Raw genomic sequence first — 17,769 nt, 5'->3', positions numbered from 1 at the left:
GAGGATTTTGGCTTACAGCTTATAAAAACCCCAAATACAAAATCTCAGAAGATTAGAATATTGTGAAAAGGGACTTTATTGTAGCTTAAACACCCTTGTCACCCTTTCATCAGCTCATTCATCCAAAACCATCATTGACAAAAGCCTCATAAGGTAATGGCAGAAGAAGTTGGATGTTCTCAAAGTGCTGTATCAAAGCACATAAATAGAAAGTTAAGGGGAAGAAAAAGGTGCACAAGCCGCAGGGATGACCGCAGTCTGGAGAGGACTGTAAGGAAAAGGCCATTCAAAAGTGTGGGGGACCTTCACAAGAGTGGACTGAGGCTGGAGTCGGTGCATCAGGAGCCACCACACACAGATGGATCCTGGACATGGGCTTTAAATGTCATAGTGCCACAGGCTGATAGCATACATGCCACGCCGCATTAAGGCAGTAATTCAAGTAAAAGGGGCCCGTACCAAGTACATAGAATATGGTTTTAAGAGGGCTGACATTTCTCATTTCATGTCATTTGAATTTGGGTTTTTTACAAGCTGTAAGCCAAAATCATCCAAATTCAAACAAAGGCTTGACATATGTCATTTTGAGTCTATATCATATATTAGTTTTAAGTTGAATTACAGAAATAAATGAACTTTTTCACGATATTTTCTAATTTTATGAGTTCACCTGTACATTACATACCTTTGCTGCAAGCTGGAAGCAGGACATCAGTAGCTCTTCTCCATGTGCTTTGACTACATGTAGCCAGACTTCAGGTTTTAATTTATTTGGTTTTCCAAATGTGTTTCATGTTTTTTTAAACAACTGCCAACACAACATTGTGTCTAGATGACTATCGGGAGCATGTGTGGTGTCTGGCATGCTATGTCTGTGCCGTGTATGTCAGTTTATTTGCTCTTTTGTGATGTAGCAGCATATAACCCGGAATGTTCTGCAGTGTGACTTTAAATACGATGTCATAAACCTGAATGTGTTATTGTATAGCAAAAATATACACTAAAATGCAAAAACAGTGTCCGTTCCTGAGTTTAATTGATGCACACAGGTTTCAGTTCCGTCGATGAGGCTGCATGTTGTGGGTAGATGATGTTGTAATGCGATGCTTGATAGAGGAGGTGCACAGATGGCTCGGCACCTTCTGGAATGATGTTGTGAACAAGCTTTTGTTCGTCCCCCTCCATTGAAACTATGTGAATGCCCACGTTCAAAGCCAGCGACAAGGCCTGGATGCCCACGTGGTCACACTCCATTGCCATGACTTCTACCTCCTGACCAAAAAGTAAAAGTTAGGAATCAGCTGAACGATTGGAGAGATTAGTTTAGTAGTTCATAATTAAGTTTTCCCTCTAAAGTTAACGTTTCTGAAGTTAATTAGAATATGCATTGAAAAACTTTACCTTAACACATAAATCACAACTAATCGCAATTTTTCATCACAAATCGTCAGATAAGTTGCTCTCCCCCCAAATTGTGCAGTCTCAGTTTCACTAGGGGGCAGCAGCATGACACCACTAACCTGATGGCAGTAAGCTTGGAGATTGGGCGCCTCCACAAAGTTGGAATAGAAGTCCTCATTGCTTTGCAGGTAAGCTGAGGTGAGGAGCCGCAGATACTGGACGACACTGTCAGACGTGGAGGGCTGGTTAAACATTGAGTGAAGGGTCTCAACGCTCCCCTCAGACTTGCACCGCTCCAAAACGTTGATGACCTAAGAGAGAATATCAAGGTCAAAATTTATTAATCTAGTTATAACACAGGCACTACCTACATACTGACTTGAATTACTTTTTGAAGGTGCTCCATGTAACTTCTCTCCTCAAAGCCAGCACAAGATAAAGCAATGTTGCTCTCCTCGATCTTGTCAATGAACCTGGGTGGAGTTGCCAAAATATGTTAATTTTAAAATAATGACACAAGTAGAAGCAACTAAACATAGATTTAGTGTAGTCAATTGCTATGTTCAAAATGTAGCTAAAATTCTCTCAAAGATTTTACTAAAAATATTATTAAAACGACCATTTCATTGAAAGTAATATTAAAGTTCTACTCCCCTGCTGCCAAGTGCTCAAGTACCACCAGGGGTCCCCGTACCCCCGGTTGGGAAACACTGTTGTAGGGTATTAGCAAATGGGATTTGTATAATTGGAATAACAGCTCTTAGTAGCATATTGGCCCTTTACATCGCGCCTAAGCTCGTACTGTAGGTGACTGACCTCTGTAATCCTCTGGGGTTTTGTATGGCTGACTCCAGGAATGCGAAGGAAAAGGCTCTGTAGAAGCAGTTCCCATCGCCGCACACTTTTCTCACGGTGGAAAACTGTCTGCACACCTCCTAACACAATGAAAAGCAAATGGCTATTCTTTATTAAGCTAACATCGCGTTACATATAAGCAAATTAACCTACAGTTATTTTAGAATTGGGCCTTTGGTCTGCGAAGTACGAAGAAATGTCCTCTCTGTGAGAGACAAGCCGTCTGCCCTCCATCTGCGGACCTTCACCGTCCTCGAGCTGGCCCTGGCCCTGAGGCATTTCAGCGGTCACACATACAGACACATTCTGTCAAAAAACTGGGTGAAACTAAAGTGAAACCATGCGAGAAAAGAGAACGTCCAAGCGGCATGTCAACGTGAACATTTGTTTATGTCTACGGAAATCACCGGATGTTTGTATGTACCACGTGCTTCTCTTAAAGAGACAGACACACTGCATTTAGAGGAAGAAGGTCTGATAACATTCATTTTAATCTAGTGTGGTTTCTGGTATATTAACAACCTGTCCATGGATAAGGTTGGCTATTTTACCGTTATTATTAATAAAACTAACTTATACTATAGTATACTATTATTATATGTTTTTAGACCAGTATGTCAATGTATTTTAAAATGAGGTGCTCATACTTTTGCTCATTAACGTTAGCTGCATAATTTAGCTATGCTAATCATATGGCTAATTAACGCTAGCTTTATTAGCCCACAGTGCCAACACGTGGACGTATTGAAAGATGAACTGAGCACCACACACAGCTGCTGTTCAAATCTTTTGCAGTTTTCATACTAAATGTGTTACAGCACAAATTGATGGTGTAAAGACATTTAAAAGTTAGCATAGTTACCCTCCTACAGGCTCCTGTTATCAGGTCAAGCAGCCTCATTTGAATAGTCTCATTTATTTCAAAATACAACAAAGAAACATTCCACTCAACAACAAGTGAACAATTAAATATAATAACACTTGTACAAATGACCGTGATGGGAATTAAATATTGCAATTACTCAGTACAAAACACACACTACTGGACTTCTTTCTTTAACTAAAAGTGTCACTTCTTCTACTGAATTTACTTGAACTTTTCAGCTGAGTTTTGCTGCCCATATTTTTCATGGACCCTCTCCCTTTCTTCTCTGCCAGAGATGTCACTGCTGAGCCAGGCTCCATCAGTCTCCTGGCTCTCCTCTCTGTGTCCGCCTTGTCCAGAATGTACTCCTACAAAGACAAACGTTTTCAGTTAGGAAGTGAGTAAAACACTGAAAAAAAAAAAGTGAAAATTAACCCAGATATTACCTTTACCATGTCCATCATTGTTAACACGCTTATGTCTTCAAGTGGTCCGTATACGGGGAGATGACACTGCTCTGCCAAATTGTTGATAGCCATGAGGATACTTCCCACTTCTTCCACCTAAAAAGGATTAATTAACTCATTTGGCTTTCAGTGTTACAAGCCACTTATACTTTATACACTACCATCTCTCTGGACTGCCCTTGTTCCATTAGTAGTGAAAACTCTGCCTGCTTGTTCATTTCCTTTAGACTCTCCAACTCATTCTGAAGTTCAGATAGCTCCTTATTGGACATCTGCAATTACATTAACATGATTAGCATGAGCACCTTTTTAATACTGTAGGTTCTGGGAGGTTTTATATCTAAGAATTTGTATTTTATTCTGCAGCATAGAGCTTAACAGTCCTACCCACTTTACATGATTGAGAGCAATGGAATGGCCCCCTTGTTTACATAGAATCTGAATCATTTTGTAAAAACGAAAAGAATTTAAAAAGATCTGAATACTTTTTGAACCCACTCATTGTATGTACTTGTCAATATCTCACCAGCTTTTTAATGCCATGCTCTTGCTTCATGGTCTGCAGTTGTTGCTGTTTCTCCTCCACCTCATCCTCCATATTTTCCAGATGCTGCAGGAGCTCCTGGTGAGTGATGGACAGGGTCTCATGGCGCCGGATGATGGGCAAAACTAAAGACTCTGAGTCATTTTCAAGGTAACCTATAAAAAAGTAATGTATAGCATTGAACAGGTGTACGGGGATATCACTCAAAAGGTTTACAGTGTGAGTATATGACTTACTGTGTGGTAGAAAATTTATGGTTTTGACCAAGTAGTCTTCATATATTTTGTATTTGACCATCCTGTCTTTTAAAAGTAGCTGTCTGTGGATGAGGGAGATTAGGATTCAAATTTATAAACAGCTATGACTACAGTCACACCATAATTGTAACGATGTAAGAAGAACAGTCAATTTGACCGCAAAAGAACAGTTGAATGTTGAATAACATTGTCATATATTCTGTCAATGATGGATGACTTTTCCGTGCTTTATTTAACTGATTGTTTATTTCTAGAGGTAATTTATCAATGTCAATGTCAATGTCAATTTTATTTATAAAGCACATTTAAAAACAACCATTGTCGACCAAAGTGCTGTACAAGAACAGTAACAATATGTACAATAAACACAATAAAAGTTAAACACAGGTAATATATAAAGTATATAAAATATATGATATTTAAATATAATATATAAAATTTATATTGAGGTGGAATGTCTGACAGATTAGGGCTGCGTGATTTGTGATTTTCTGACAAGCATCGTGAATGCAGTTATATGGTTTCTGATTTATGTTTCGAAATTAATATTAAATTCATTGTGGAGCTGCTGCACAATTAATTGAATCAATTATTGCAACTTTAATAGTCACATAATTGTTAATAGTATAATAAACTAAAAACATCTCCATAAGGATTTATTAGGTGGCTAACTTCCCTGTAGTTGAGACCTTCGCAAACATGTTTTGAAATACATTGGATTCAAGTCATAGATTTAAGATAGAAGAGATGATCGGTGTTCCATTCAACCCCATCCATTGTAATGATCCCGAGTGGTCTTTAAAATTAACATGGCTGCTCAATCTCCTCCTACAAAGCCTTTTCCATATAAGGGCAAAAAGGCGAGGAGCCCGGCCTCGTAAGGCGGGCGGACCAGCTACGAGCCTCCACAGAGCTTCAGAGCCTATCAATCATAGTACATTTTGCACAAACAACAATTATGGGTGATATCTCAGGGCCCCACGACACCCCTTTAAAATTGTCCCAAATGGTTAAGCCCACACACCACACAGCACCACGCGCTTCAAGTCAAGTGCGTGTGTTTGAAGAAGAAGGTGAGCTCCGTAATGCAATGACGCAGAGAAAGAGAAATATTAGTCTTGCATTGCTCTTTTCTCGCTTTAAAGTTTCTTATTCAACACGATTAAAGCGGGCCTGGGATGGAACTTTCTTGTGATAAATTTCAGTTAAACATGAGCTGAGGCGAATGTCTCCCGGTGCAGAATGGAGCAGAGCTGTCCTCTCCGCTCATTCTCTCTTCATTTTAATCAGCAAAGTTCCCCTCTCCTTTTATTTATTGTCATTGACTGCCATCAGGCTGAAACAGTGACAAAACCCACAGATTAGCTCACGCTAAATCAGTCGCACGTGTTTGCAGACTCGCCCATTATAAATGCGCAGCTTTAGAGACTTATAGAATATACTATACAAAGCATGGCATGGTATTACAGCGGTTAGCGCTTGTGCTTCACAGCTAGCAGGTTTCGAGTTCGATTCCCACCTGGACAGGGCTTTTCTGTGTGAAGTTTGCCTGTTCTCCCCGTGTCTGTGTAGGCTTCCTCCGGGTAGTCCGGTAACCCCTACCACTAAAAACATGCACAGTAGGCGAACCATCAGCCCCATCTGGAGATGGGTCACCGGGCACGGTAGTGCTGCTGCCCGCTCCTCCTTAAGGGTCGTCCCAGCGGTGTCGAAGGATGGGTCAAATGCAGAGGACAAATTTCGTTGTACAGTTGTATAATGACAAATAATTATTTAAATATTTGCCTGTGTCCCCAGTGCAGCCCCCTGTTAAACGTGATATCATTAAAGTCTACGTAAAACTAATTATTTTAATAGGCCTACTGAAATAGGAATTTTCCCTGACCAATTTAAACACCTGTATATCACAACTAAGGTTAAAACAGACCTTTACATGTTTGTAGCTGCAGCCAATCCAGATGACATTTACACAATAAACAAACCACACACTAAGTATACAGGATGTAAGTCGGCTGTACAGTTTGTGCAATGAAGTTACAATGAAAAAGAAATGAACTACACTGTCAAACTGAACCACTGGATCCGTTGGGATGAACATAAAATGTGAATTGACTTAAGTAACAAGTAACAAGTGGGGGGGGTTGGGGGCAATTGTAGACTATAAATACTGCCTATGGATGAACAGTTAGGCTATTTTATTTCATGCACGTGGGTCCTGCACCGTAAACTGAACCGTAAGATAGCTGAACCGCTACACCCCTGCTACTGAAGGGAATCTCCCTTTAGTTATTACCAGGGGTGTAGCAGAAAGCTTAAGTTGTTGTACTTTAAAATTCAAAGCCAATCAGGTGTGGGTTTGACGATGAGATGTATTGCTCACCTGGCTCGCAGTCGAATGAGCCTGTCTGTCAACCGTTCTATGTCTCGCTGTTTGAGATTATTCTGCTCCTGTGCATCTCTGAACTTCTTCAGTGCCTGGTGCTGCTTCAGTTCATTCTCAGCCACATACCTCTCAAACTTGCTCACTCTTTCTTTATTCTGCAGAAATAAATAAATGAACAAAAGCAAAACGTCAGTGTTGGGTAGAATTTGAATAATTTTGTCAGGCATGAATTATTTATGCCCTTTGAGCTTTGAGTACTGAGTTGCGCGGCTGCCTGCCTCGCTCCGTACCTGCTGTTGTTTGAGCTGCAGTTCAGAGCGCCGCTGAGCTAAAGCTTCCGCACCACTCTTAAACTCTTGCTTCTTCTGAGCCAGCAGTCCGCTCACTTCTTCCAACTCGGCCTGTTTCTGAAGAACCAGCGTCTTCTGCAAAGAGTTCAGTCCAGCCTCAAGGAGTCGATAAGGTGTCTACAGGAAAACAATGTATATAGTGAGAAACAAACCAACTTCCTAACTAAATAAAGTTGAATAAAGCATAGACATAGTTTATCTAGTACTTGTCACTGTTACCCTTTTTTCAATTTCTATTTGTACACATTTGTTTGCTTTTAGTTTTTGTATTTTTTTTAATATTTATTTCATTTCCAACACTCCTAATTCATTTCTAACGTGCCAATTCTTCTACAGGAATGGGTTTATAAGCACCTTTTACGACTTGCTGAGTCACTTTTTCAGGATCACTGTAACAATAATGCTGACAACAGTGTGCCTGCTAGTTCTTCCATCATCCAGCGTCTTTTACACAAATGTCTACTTTCACAATTCACTTCAGGAGTTTTAATTCCACTGCCTGGTAAAAATATCAGGTATAGGACCTTTAAGAATATTCAAATAGGTTAATTATGTTCTATCTAGATGGCAGGGGCCAATAAGTGTGTTCAATACACCGCTTTTAAGAATGACAATATCTACATGCAGATGTACATTTGCCATATTAATCTTTTGGTTTGAACGTTCAATTGACCACCTGTGTAATTGAATATTCCCACACCTTTCTAATTTGTGCTGAGAGATTGATCTACATGCTAGTTTTTAATTCATATGGACAAGCGCAGTATTTACTGACACAACTATAACCCAGGGGCTGTTAGAAACCTCAGCATTCAGTTTTACAGTTATACCTCAATGACTGTGAATGAAAACTGTTTTTCAACACAAACCCCCAGCAATGCTTACCTCTGTAACAACAGGTATGTGGTTGACATTTTCTTCTTTGGGCCTAGAATGGAAGTGTTAAGTCACGTTAGAACTGAATGGACCTCACACACACACAGAGCAGTGTATGGCCCTGCTTACCTGTTGTCTTCAGCCTGTGTCACGAACACGTTTCTCGTTCTGTTTTCCACGGTCAGTTTCAGACGTGGGTCGCTTCGGTCCAGAAAAGGCAGGCTAGTCGTCATGGCGCTAAGTTGCTAGTTTCCTAAATATCTGAACACTTGCCGCCCGTATTTCAGTCTTCGTTCGGACAAGAGCAACAAGGGTCCTTCCGGATGTTGTCCCGAAGTTGTGTGGCTGTTGCCGGGGAAACAACAAGCGCAACAACTGGGAATGCGACGGGATCGCTTCATCGTTGTCACGGCAACGAGCCAGGGAGGCGGTCCTGTTTACTGACTGAATGAGGCATGGAAATGAGCTGCTGATGAAAGCCAAAGATGGGGAAGAGCACACAGAGCGCACTCTCTGCTGTGAAAACGAATTAAAAAATAAATATATATTTCGAACTAATAAAATGTACATTCAGGAGTCCCTCTTCTTAATTTACTTCAATTATCAGAGACAGAAATAGTACATTATAGGCTTTCGTGAAGCCTGCCTTGCCTGCTTAAATAATTTGTAATTGCTGCTAAAAGATACAAGATGCAAGATTTGATGATAAAAAAAGAAGATACAAATCATTAGAATATACACAAGCACTAGTAGGTGCTGCGTTTCACAGCAGGTGCACTGTCTGCCTAGCCTACCAGCAAAGGTAAAAAAACAAGTCCACCATACTTATTAGGCCTGCATCATTTTAGCTACTTATATTAGGTCACTAATACTTTGCTATCCATTTGTATTCCATCTTTTATGGGGGAATGCTGTTCTTTGTTATGTTTGTAAATCTCAAAGCTGGACTTGATAAATAACTAGTCAGTCAAGATTGAAACAAATATGCTTAAAAACATGGTGTGTTTTTTTTTGCTTTCAGTTTAGATTTTTTTGTGAAAAAGAAGATTTCCTCTCTTACGCTGCGCATCTACGTAATTGTTTTTTTGGGTCTGTCACAACTGGCCATGCAACACCTGACAGTCGTGGTTAGAAATGCAGATCATTCAGCTCCAACTAGTTTAACACAACTGGTGAGTTTCACATTCCATGTTCATGTTTTAGATATTGTAATATAGGCTACATTTTGTCACCATACAATTTTGTTTATATAGGTTTTGTGTTTTGAAGCTTATGGGACCTTTGCCTGCAATGTTGTATCATATTTGTAGTATTAACAGATGACTGCCCATTCCTTAAGATGTTGGCTACCTCACTGTAACATTAGCCATCACCTCAGTTTAGGAAAAGCAGAATAGAGTGGAACCCAACACAGTGAACATGCCCTTAAAAGGCAGCTTATAGCTCTGAGCTGCTCTCTGATGTCTGCCAGTGCACTTTTCAGCTCTGACAAAGACCCATTAGGATGTATTGTTCACCATTAGCCTGCAGTGTGATTTTATAAAGATGTAACTGACTTTGATTTTGTGACATTTTAGGTTGATTCTAATTGGCCTTTCTGTCTTGGGGCTTGGAGTTGGATACAGGATCAATGCTGGCAGTCAGCAGACCCAGGACTCTCTACCAGAGACTAAACAGTGATTTCAAAGACAGTTTGGCCTTCGGCCCATCAAGGACTGCGGCTATTACATCAGTACTTCTCAGGTAAGACAAACATACTGTTGTGTACTCTATGCGGATAGTTTACTGCTTATAATACATGACAAACTACAGTAAAGAAAAAAAGCTCCTCAGCTTTACATGTTTCACTTTCTGTTTCAGGTTTAGAATAGCAGTTCTTTATAGTTTGTAATACACACTTGTACACACTATACAATCACTTTTTCTTGGTTATGGGCCCACTGGCCGTATTGTGCTTTGTGGAAATGTGTCAGACCAGTAATAGCCTTCCCTTATGCTAACGTTTGTATTGCTGTATAGAAAACCAAAAGGTTTGCCTCAGTTATACAAGTTAAGTGTTCCCAATTATCTGAGCATAACCATGTAGCTTAAGTGGTACAATGGTTGTCCAGAACGCGTTCTATCCCAGTACTAGTTAATACTGTTCACCTACATTAATGTGGGTTTGGTGGTGGTTGAAGCACAGAGCGGCGCAGATTGACAGGTTTCAGTCAACCCCAAGGCAGCTGTGGCATTCATTCTGTTAGCGAGTGGCAGTGAATTATAAATACAATGCACATTTTAGTTCACTTTGAGTGTCTTAAAGAGCGCTGAGCAGTATAAAATCATTGCATTATTATTATTATTATAATAATCCATTGATATATTTTATTCTTATTTTGTTGTGTAACAAACTTTTCTTTTTTTGTTAATGGTCCGTGCTTTCCATGGAACTGTTGGAACATTAAGTTCATTGTGCTTTCTTATACTATAGAAAATCTCTCCTCCATCTGGCTCTTGTCACATGACCATTCTTCACCAGCCTGTTTCCATGCTCTTGCATATGACATGGACACTGATAATCCTTTCGCTATAGTTTATATTTACCCCGCTCCAATATTAGCCTGAATGCTCTTGTCTGGAGCTTTTATCTCTGTCCTCTTCCTAATTTGCCTGCACGAGGGCAGAGCAGACCGTTGTATTATCTCCGCTGCACTTCCCCTTATCTCTCTCTCTCTACGTGAGCTTCCTGACATATATGGACATACCCAGTGACTGACATTTACAGTCTCCAAATAATAATGAGCGCGCACAGCTGAGACCAGAGCGCGCTACTCCGCCCCCTCCAACAGCCGTGTGTTTTGGTTTGTCTGTGTGGGGAAAACAAGAACGCTTCAGAAACAACGCCAGTAATGATGACCAAATTCCGCTATAATGAATACTTATCGCAATTTCGTAATGCGAGCGGTAATTGTAGGGTTCGAGCGACGCAGCCGGGGAGCAGACGACCGGGCAATCACAGCGACGTAACGTCAGAGGAGGAGACGTAAGGCTTTTGTTGTGGAGGGGGTCGCGGCTATTGTTGGGGCTGGTGTATAAATAATAAACATGTATGGAAATATGTATACAATTTAAATCACTGGGATATAGTTTATGTTGTGTGTTTGGTGTGAAATAGTCGATTGTAATATCACCATCAACAAATATCAATAAGAAAAACATAAGTGCCACTTAAGGGCTGTACAAGTAATTACAATCAAATCGACTTTGTAATTTTGTAGGCAATTAGCAAAGACTGAAATTACCTTAATGTAATGAAAACAACAAACATCACTCTGTTCTCTCTATTGGGAATGTTTACAAGCCGCTCAGTCTTCTAACAAATGTTAATAATCCTACACTTGTTTAAAATGCGACCAGTCCACTTAATCAATATTGTGATACAAAATAATCTAATATAATCAAAATTGCACAAAAAAATGTGCAGCCCTATCCTGTAATCATTTGTTTCTCTTTTTAAAGGGATGTGGATCCACTGGTGATGGCCATAAAAAAAGGGGATGTGCACACAGTTAATGCACTGGCCACTTCCTGTCCAAGCAATCCGGTCAAAGAGAACAAAGATGGATGGATACCTCTGCACTACGCCGCCTATTATGGAGAGGCCGAATGTTTGAAGACACTATTAAAGGGTATAGCAATATGGCCGCACTGTCTGCTTCACTTTGCTATGTCATAAATCCGTGTCTAGGTCAGTGTGTGACTTATAGTCTGTTTGCCTCAGTCCACCCGGATTCTGTGGACAAGCGGACGTTGCAGGAACAGACAGCCCTGCTCCTGGCCGTGTCTCGTGAACACTTGTCATGTGTGCGGTGCCTGTTGGGGTCTGGAGCTGACCCCGACATAAGCAACAAATACAAAGAAACCCCATTGTTCAGAGGTACAACTGTGAAATCACTCATGAACACGTGTCACGGGTTTTGGTGTTTGCCCTGAATTGACAACGCCGTGTTTGTGCATTTGAAGCGTGTGAGCTGGAGAACGTCGATATGGTGAATCTACTTCTGTCGTATGGGGCCACGGTGAACCAGCGCTGCAGCCAGGCCCGGACAGCTCTTCTGGAGGCAGTGTCCAGGAACCACATCAAAATCTGTGAGATGCTGATCGACGCTGGCGCCTTTATCAATCCCCCAAACACTTACAGCATTGCGCCGCTCATTGTAGCAGCCCAACAGGGACACCTTAGGGCACTGAGCTTCCTTATTGAAAAAGGTATGTTTATCTGTTATTTTACTGTGTATATTCATGACGTATGTGAAAAAGCAATTGTAATATTGTTTTTGTTTAGGGGCTGATGTCAGCATGCAGACTTGTGATGGTCTCACAGCATTGCACGAAGCCTGCACAAATGGCCACAGGGAAATTGTGGCAATGCTGTTGAGTAAAAATGCAGACGCAAACAAGTGTTGTAACTCAGGACTTCTTCCTCTCCATGTGGCTGCACAATACGGACATCATGAGTAAGTCAATGACATCAGCACAGGTATTACAACTTGGAACAAAGAAAATGTAGAGATAGTGTGATTTTGGCACCTATATTGCTTTAAGGTGGGTTATATACATTTTTTAAAGGTTTTGTTTGTACACCATAAAGTACACCATCATTTATGCTGGTACAGTGGTGCAGTGGTTAGCGCTCTCGCCTCATTTAAGAGCTGGGGTTCAATGCCTAGACCATTTAGGGCTTTTTGTGTGGAGTTTGCATGTTTTCTTTGTGCCTGTTGGGTTTTCTCTGTAATCTCTGGTTTCCCATACCTCTAAAATGAAGGTGTCCCTGGAAAAAGACATTCACATATCTCAGCAGGACCTTCAGCAGGTCATTATAAAGACTAGGAGCCATCTATGATAACATATTATAGATGGCATAGCAAATGAATAGTATATCTAAAAAGAAGAAAATCACATCTTTAAATTCCAATTTTCTCTAACGCAGCATTAACATTTTTGTCTCTTTGCCCAAATGCTGATTGTGTATGTTTATGATTGGTGTATTATCCGCTGCCAAACATGTTGTATCAATTCTTGCATACAGAGTAATGTGACATCGATGTTCATTATTATTTACTGGTCTTTGTTATGCATTTAGGATGGTGTCCCTGCTCGTGCCGGTGACGAGCCGAGCCAGGCTGCGGCACAGTAGGATCAGCCCCCTGCACCTGGCAGCTCAGCACAACAGACCCTCGGTGGCAGCTGTCCTGCTCCAGACAGGTGCAGAAGTCAACGCGCCTCTCCCCCACTCTCACTCAGCGCAGTTTGCAGACCACAGGGCCACTGCCCTTTACTTGGCTGTAGCTCACGGCAGCACCCAGACAGCGGAGGTATTACTGAAAGCGGGTGCAAGGGTGGATTTAGACCCGGTCAGCCCTCTCCTGGTGGCTGTGAAGCAGGGCTGTGTCCGCACTGTGAACTTACTGCTGCACCAAGGGGCTGATGTCAATGCCAAAATCCCATGTCACGCTACAACGTTCCCCACTGCTATAGCGCTCTGTGTTAATAATCTGCCTCTTCTCAAGTGCCTGCTGGACAATGGGTGCAATACCCACTCATGTTTTACTTGCATATATGGCCCTAAACCACATCTAGATGCCACAAATGCTTGTAGGTGCATCTGTCTGAATGGCAGTATGCTCAGCGTAGCCTGCAGTGAACCACATGAAAGGCCAATCCAGGTAAGAAGGAAGCAATGAAAATGATGGATGTAGAGAAAGTACTGTGTGAATGATGGGTGTTTTTGCACTTCTCTGCAGTTCTGCGAGTGGCTGGCATCATCCATTATGTGTAAATGGGCAGGACCCATGATAGACCTGCTGCTTGAACATGTGGGTCAGGTTCAGCTGTGCAGTAAGCTCACAGAACTCCTGGATAGCACGGAGGAATGGAGAGCTGTCAAGGGGAAGTCAGGTAAGGACAAGCTCCATGTACATGCATATGCACCATAAATCAAATTTAACATGCAATTTTTCTTTTAAAGTGTCACCTCGCTCACTGCTGCACCTTTGCCGAGTGAAGATCCGGAGCCAAATAGGAGGACGGACCCTTCGATCACTCACAAGTCTACCTCTGCCAGACAGGATGCTCTCTTATCTGAGCATGACGAACTGAGCCTTGTGCACCATTATTGTTTTTCATAGGTCCATCTGTGAAATCGGCTGACTGTAAATACTCCAAAGCAACTGTCACTTTTTAATCCGGGCTATTTATAAGTTATGTTATTGTAAGCTTTATTGAAGTGTTTGTAAGAATGTCTTACAGTAAACTTAAGTCAAAACATGTTTTGCTAAAATGAATTCTCATGGGAATGTATGTCATTTATTTAAAAATAAAAGTCTCTATCAAACAATAATTTGATAAAAAGGCAAGTCTGTCACATATTCTATTTTCATAGTTGAAAGAGGAAACTAAAACAGGATACTCTGTGACATTTGCATGACTTAAAAAGGGAAGAGTAAAAACTTTTGAACTTACTGTCAGCAATCAAGCAGTTACATAAAATCAGTGGCATCATTCCTATGAGCACAAAGTCCGTATGGCCACATGAATAACAAAAATAAGGGTTACAGATAAGTGCTTTTGAAATACTGAACATCGTTAGAAGTCCTGTTATCACGTGCAGGCCAGTCGTGGATCTGTCAGATGAAGCCAAACACGCTGAATATGGGAGACTGGACCGTGGGCTTGGTGGGAATAGGCTTAACCACAACGTGCGTGTGGATCTTATGTCCATATGAATGCTCCGACATCTGTGCGTCACTGTGCGCTGCTTTACTCCACAGTCCCAGGGGAGGATGAGGCACCACTATGTGACTGTGAAGGACCTGGTGTCCGTGGAACTGGAGCGGACAGCAGCCGCAGACGCTCACGCAGTGATGTGAGGTCAAGTCCAAAAGAAGCGAGTCTTTATCGCGACGAGCGGAAGCAGAAACACTGGCCTTCATCGTCTCATCTTCACAAATCTTTGTCCTCTTATCTCCATCTGACTTTTTGAACCCTGTGGTGGAATTCTCCTTCTTATCGTGGGCCAACTTGGGTTCCTTCCAAAACGACGCAGGCAGTTGGCGTTTTCTCATCGGCACCTGCTCCACTGCACTCCCCGCGTTCTCCACGTCCTGCGCTGTGCCCTTCACACTCTCGTGAGCTGAGGCGCCCGGTCTTCCGTGCTCAGAGGGCCTGTGCGCGTGACACTTGGGCCCTCGTGTGTACTTCTGGGAGAAACGCTTGAGCTGTTTCTGAAGGTACTTCCTGTGATCCACGGAGCGTCTGCATGGCGCTGACTTGTCCAAGGCCGCTTTGATGTCACTGGACGCCAGATTCACAAAATTCAGCAACGTTTTCACTTCACTGTCTGCCATGTTCCCCACCACCAGAATCTGGAGAAAACAGTAGATATAACTGAACCAACTGGTCATTCAGTGGACAAAACTTAATAGACTTAATACTGACCGTTGTCACCGCATCCAAAGTGTGTACGCGCTGCAGTGGAGCGTCGCAACAAGTTGAATGAATATAAACTCCTTGTAGTGATGGTGCTTTCCTTGAACCAATCAGCGACCCCAGGTCCCTCACAATGCACCCCGATCAGCCTTGGAGCCCCCTGCTATCGGAATTCTTCACCACCGCAAATTGTTGTCATGGAGATGCGTAAAAAAGGCGCTGACAGAAAAAGGTGCCAAATTTGTCTACTTAGGCCAAAACGGTGCATGCGTAAACAAGACAGAACGTGTGCAAATAGACAAGTATATGATCAATTTTTCCCCCAAATTGATGTAGTTTAAGTTCATTTGCACATCACCAAACATCCCCTCGACGAGTGATGTCAGAGGCCGGTGCGAGAGGGGGGCTCTTAAGAGTGCATAACCATGGAAAGGGGCTTGAACGCTCAAGAATCTTGTCTTTCTGTTTGCCCCCTCAATCGAGCGACACAAAGGCTGAATTACTCATTCAAACCTCGCGGGACAAAAGCAAAGGAGCTGGATAGCACTCCTGCATTTGTAGTCAAACATTTAGAGACTTAAATCGAGTCGTCATGAAGGAGAAAGAGTCGCACAAAGCCCATAGAATTGCCATCAGCAAACATTTTCCTGTGTCATATTATAGGGTCTCCATGGCTCCCTCTGGCCCGGGGACAATAGCACAAGTTTGCACACTCGAATACTGTCACCCTGCCAACGGCAACAAGGGCCCAAAACAGGACAATCCCCGGAGAGAAAGCATGGGCTCTGCGGGAAGGTTGCAATAGAGCAGGAAAAGGGGGACTTGTGAAATGCTAATTGCGCTTCATCCCCTCATTGAAGTGGGGGCAAAAAAAAAAAAAAAAGAAGAAGAAGAAGAAGAAAGAGGAGCACCTATCGTTTCACTGAGGCGATGGAATGAGATGTGAGGCACCGGCATTTGTCCCGTGCGTAAAACACCTTCAAACTGCTGTCAAAGCACCCACCTTCAGAATACAGACAATATGGATTTTTCCCCAAAACGTTGCAGCGTAAGGCACTGGACCATTTATCAAGATGGGACTGCGGGGCTCGGTGATTGATGGCCTCGTTCGCTCAATTTGAGGTTGTGTGAGGATAGCCCCCGCAAGTCTATATGTGCAGTGCATCCTTCCCTCTCCGCGCGCAGCCAGCCAGACCCTACTATTGTCCTGTACTCTTTTTTCTTTTTTATCTTAACCTCTCTGTGCTTGGCTCAAAGGACCAATTAACAAAGGGTCCCATCCCCTCGGTCTGTCAGCCCACTCCTTTGAAGTGAGTGGGAATGAGAAGGAGCACTTCATTCAACTCACAACAATGCGGGCCATCCCCTGAGCCCGGACAGGTGGAATGGGGTTCTGGTGGCCATTTGGGACGCCGCACCGCTCCTTCTTCTGTCTGATATACTTTTTTGTGTTTGTCTTTTTTAGCCATGCTTCAGGCTGCAGCGGTAGCACTGTGCACTGTCAGCAGCAGATAGCACATTCTTGTTTCGGCAAGGCATTTATGAGCTAAATTCACTTACTTGAACACAGAGTCTAACACTTGTGAAGTACAAGTTGAAGTACAAGTGGATATATTCTCAATAATCTGAATCCCAATCAGAACAATTTTATTTTGAGGGGAAATTATTTTAATTTCCAGACATAAATCTTCACCAAGATGACTCATTGTAGGAATAATAGATGAATAAAATAAATCAATGTTTGAATGTGTGATTGATTGATTGATTGATTGATTGATTGATTGATTGATTGATTGATTGATTGATTGATTGATTGATTGATTGATTGATTGATTGATTGATTGATTGATTGATCGAGTTTGAAGTACAAGTCTTTAAAATCGATTCAAAGTCCCAATTCCAACCCATTGTTCTCATTAATATGCCAAATGTGTTCAATAAATGGGCCTTCCAATGAAAATACTCATTGAAACTTAAAGCCAGTATTAAAGCATAGTTAATCAAATCATTTTATTTTAGTAGGGAAAACTTCTTTTTGCACCATTACATTTGTGAAAGAAAAACAGACCATGTGTGCTGATGTGTGTCGAAATATAGTGCATTTTCCTCCAGCGCAAAGCAGGCAATCAGAGACTAAATTAGCAGTGTTTGCATTGGAGGTCCGCCCTGTTCACGCCTCATCTCTGTCTCACTATGAGCTCCGGCTGAGACGAACTTCTAATTAACTCAAGTGAACAATCGGGATGTGCAGGGGGATCTGTGAGAGCGATAACTGCATTGTGGCAACAGCTGAAAGATTTT

General features: G+C 42.0%; 4 protein-coding genes across 5 annotated transcripts; 1 reads left to right on the top strand and 3 right to left on the bottom strand.

Annotated features, from left to right (window-relative positions):
- Window positions 1-646: 646 nt before the first annotated feature.
- LOC306975906 (ubiquitin thioesterase OTUB2-like) lies at window positions 647-2,655 on the bottom strand. The gene is made up of 5 exons (XM_079573706.1): window positions 2,410-2,655; window positions 2,218-2,336; window positions 1,790-1,874; window positions 1,521-1,712; window positions 647-1,272 (listed from the first exon to the last, which is right to left on the bottom strand). Exons 1-5 carry the CDS (start codon window positions 2,533-2,535, stop codon window positions 1,033-1,035), a joined length of 762 nt encoding a protein of 253 aa, XP_079429832.1. The 5' UTR covers window positions 2,536-2,655; the 3' UTR covers window positions 647-1,032.
- A 450-nt stretch (window positions 2,656-3,105) lies between these two features.
- On the bottom strand, window positions 3,106-8,468 carry ccdc197 (coiled-coil domain containing 197). Its single transcript, XM_079573674.1, has 9 exons — window positions 8,128-8,468; window positions 8,008-8,050; window positions 7,063-7,239; window positions 6,770-6,927; window positions 4,369-4,451; window positions 4,115-4,287; window positions 3,750-3,860; window positions 3,568-3,684; window positions 3,106-3,489 (listed from the first exon to the last, which is right to left on the bottom strand). The coding sequence occupies exons 1-9, from the start codon at window positions 8,229-8,231 to the stop codon at window positions 3,313-3,315; spliced, it is 1,143 nt and encodes a 380-aa protein (XP_079429800.1). The 5' UTR covers window positions 8,232-8,468; the 3' UTR covers window positions 3,106-3,312.
- A 688-nt stretch (window positions 8,469-9,156) lies between these two features.
- LOC306976026 (ankyrin repeat and SOCS box protein 2-like) lies at window positions 9,157-14,551 on the top strand. 2 transcript variants are annotated; one of them, XM_079573867.1, is made up of 9 exons: window positions 9,157-9,170; window positions 9,576-9,741; window positions 11,500-11,669; window positions 11,762-11,917; window positions 12,004-12,249; window positions 12,326-12,497; window positions 13,124-13,706; window positions 13,785-13,938; window positions 14,009-14,551. In XM_079573867.1, exons 2-9 carry the CDS (start codon window positions 9,629-9,631, stop codon window positions 14,137-14,139), a joined length of 1,725 nt encoding a protein of 574 aa, XP_079429993.1. In that variant the 5' UTR covers window positions 9,157-9,170; window positions 9,576-9,628; the 3' UTR covers window positions 14,140-14,551. The 2 variants fall into 2 exon arrangements, with proteins under 2 accessions (XP_079429993.1, XP_079429992.1); XM_079573866.1 differs by lacking the exons at window positions 9,157-9,170; window positions 9,576-9,741 and adding an exon at window positions 10,778-11,023.
- Window positions 14,552-14,562: 11 nt separating this feature from the next.
- LOC306976027 (protein FAM181A-like) lies at window positions 14,563-15,768 on the bottom strand. The gene is made up of 2 exons (XM_079573868.1): window positions 15,478-15,768; window positions 14,563-15,404 (listed from the first exon to the last, which is right to left on the bottom strand). The coding sequence occupies exon 2, from the start codon at window positions 15,384-15,386 to the stop codon at window positions 14,667-14,669; it is 720 nt and encodes a 239-aa protein (XP_079429994.1). The 5' UTR covers window positions 15,387-15,404; window positions 15,478-15,768; the 3' UTR covers window positions 14,563-14,666.
- Window positions 15,769-17,769: the final 2,001 nt, after the last annotated feature.

This window comes from Gobius niger (genome assembly GCF_951799975.1).
Source record: "Gobius niger genome assembly, chromosome: 16".
NCBI lineage: Eukaryota > Metazoa > Chordata > Actinopteri > Gobiiformes > Gobiidae > Gobius > Gobius niger.
This window is presented reverse-complemented; position numbering and strand designations above follow the sequence as displayed.

Coding starts and splice junctions, on each gene's coding strand:
- LOC306976026 (XM_079573866.1), top strand. CDS start 10,890: ATGATGACCAAATTCCGCTATAATGAATACTTATCGCAATTTCGTAAT. Junction 11,024..11,499: donor GTAACGTCAGAGGAGGAGAC/GTAAGGCTTTTG, acceptor CTCTTTTTAAAG/GGATGTGGATCCACTGGTGA. Junction 11,918..12,003: donor AGAAACCCCATTGTTCAGAG/GTACAACTGTGA, acceptor GTGCATTTGAAG/CGTGTGAGCTGGAGAACGTC.
- ccdc197 (XM_079573674.1), bottom strand. CDS start 8,231: ATGACGACTAGCCTGCCTTTTCTGGACCGAAGCGACCCACGTCTGAAA. Junction 8,051..8,127: donor ACACAGGCTGAAGACAACAG/GTAAGCAGGGCC, acceptor CTTCCATTCTAG/GCCCAAAGAAGAAAATGTCA. Junction 4,452..6,769: donor CTCATTCGACTGCGAGCCAG/GTGAGCAATACA, acceptor CCTCATCCACAG/ACAGCTACTTTTAAAAGACA.
- LOC306976027 (XM_079573868.1), bottom strand. CDS start 15,386: ATGGCAGACAGTGAAGTGAAAACGTTGCTGAATTTTGTGAATCTGGCG.
- LOC306975906 (XM_079573706.1), bottom strand. CDS start 2,535: ATGCCTCAGGGCCAGGGCCAGCTCGAGGACGGTGAAGGTCCGCAGATG. Junction 2,337..2,409: donor GGCCCAATTCTAAAATAACT/GTAGGTTAATTT, acceptor TCATTGTGTTAG/GAGGTGTGCAGACAGTTTTC. Junction 1,875..2,217: donor AACCCCAGAGGATTACAGAG/GTCAGTCACCTA, acceptor AACTCCACCCAG/GTTCATTGACAAGATCGAGG.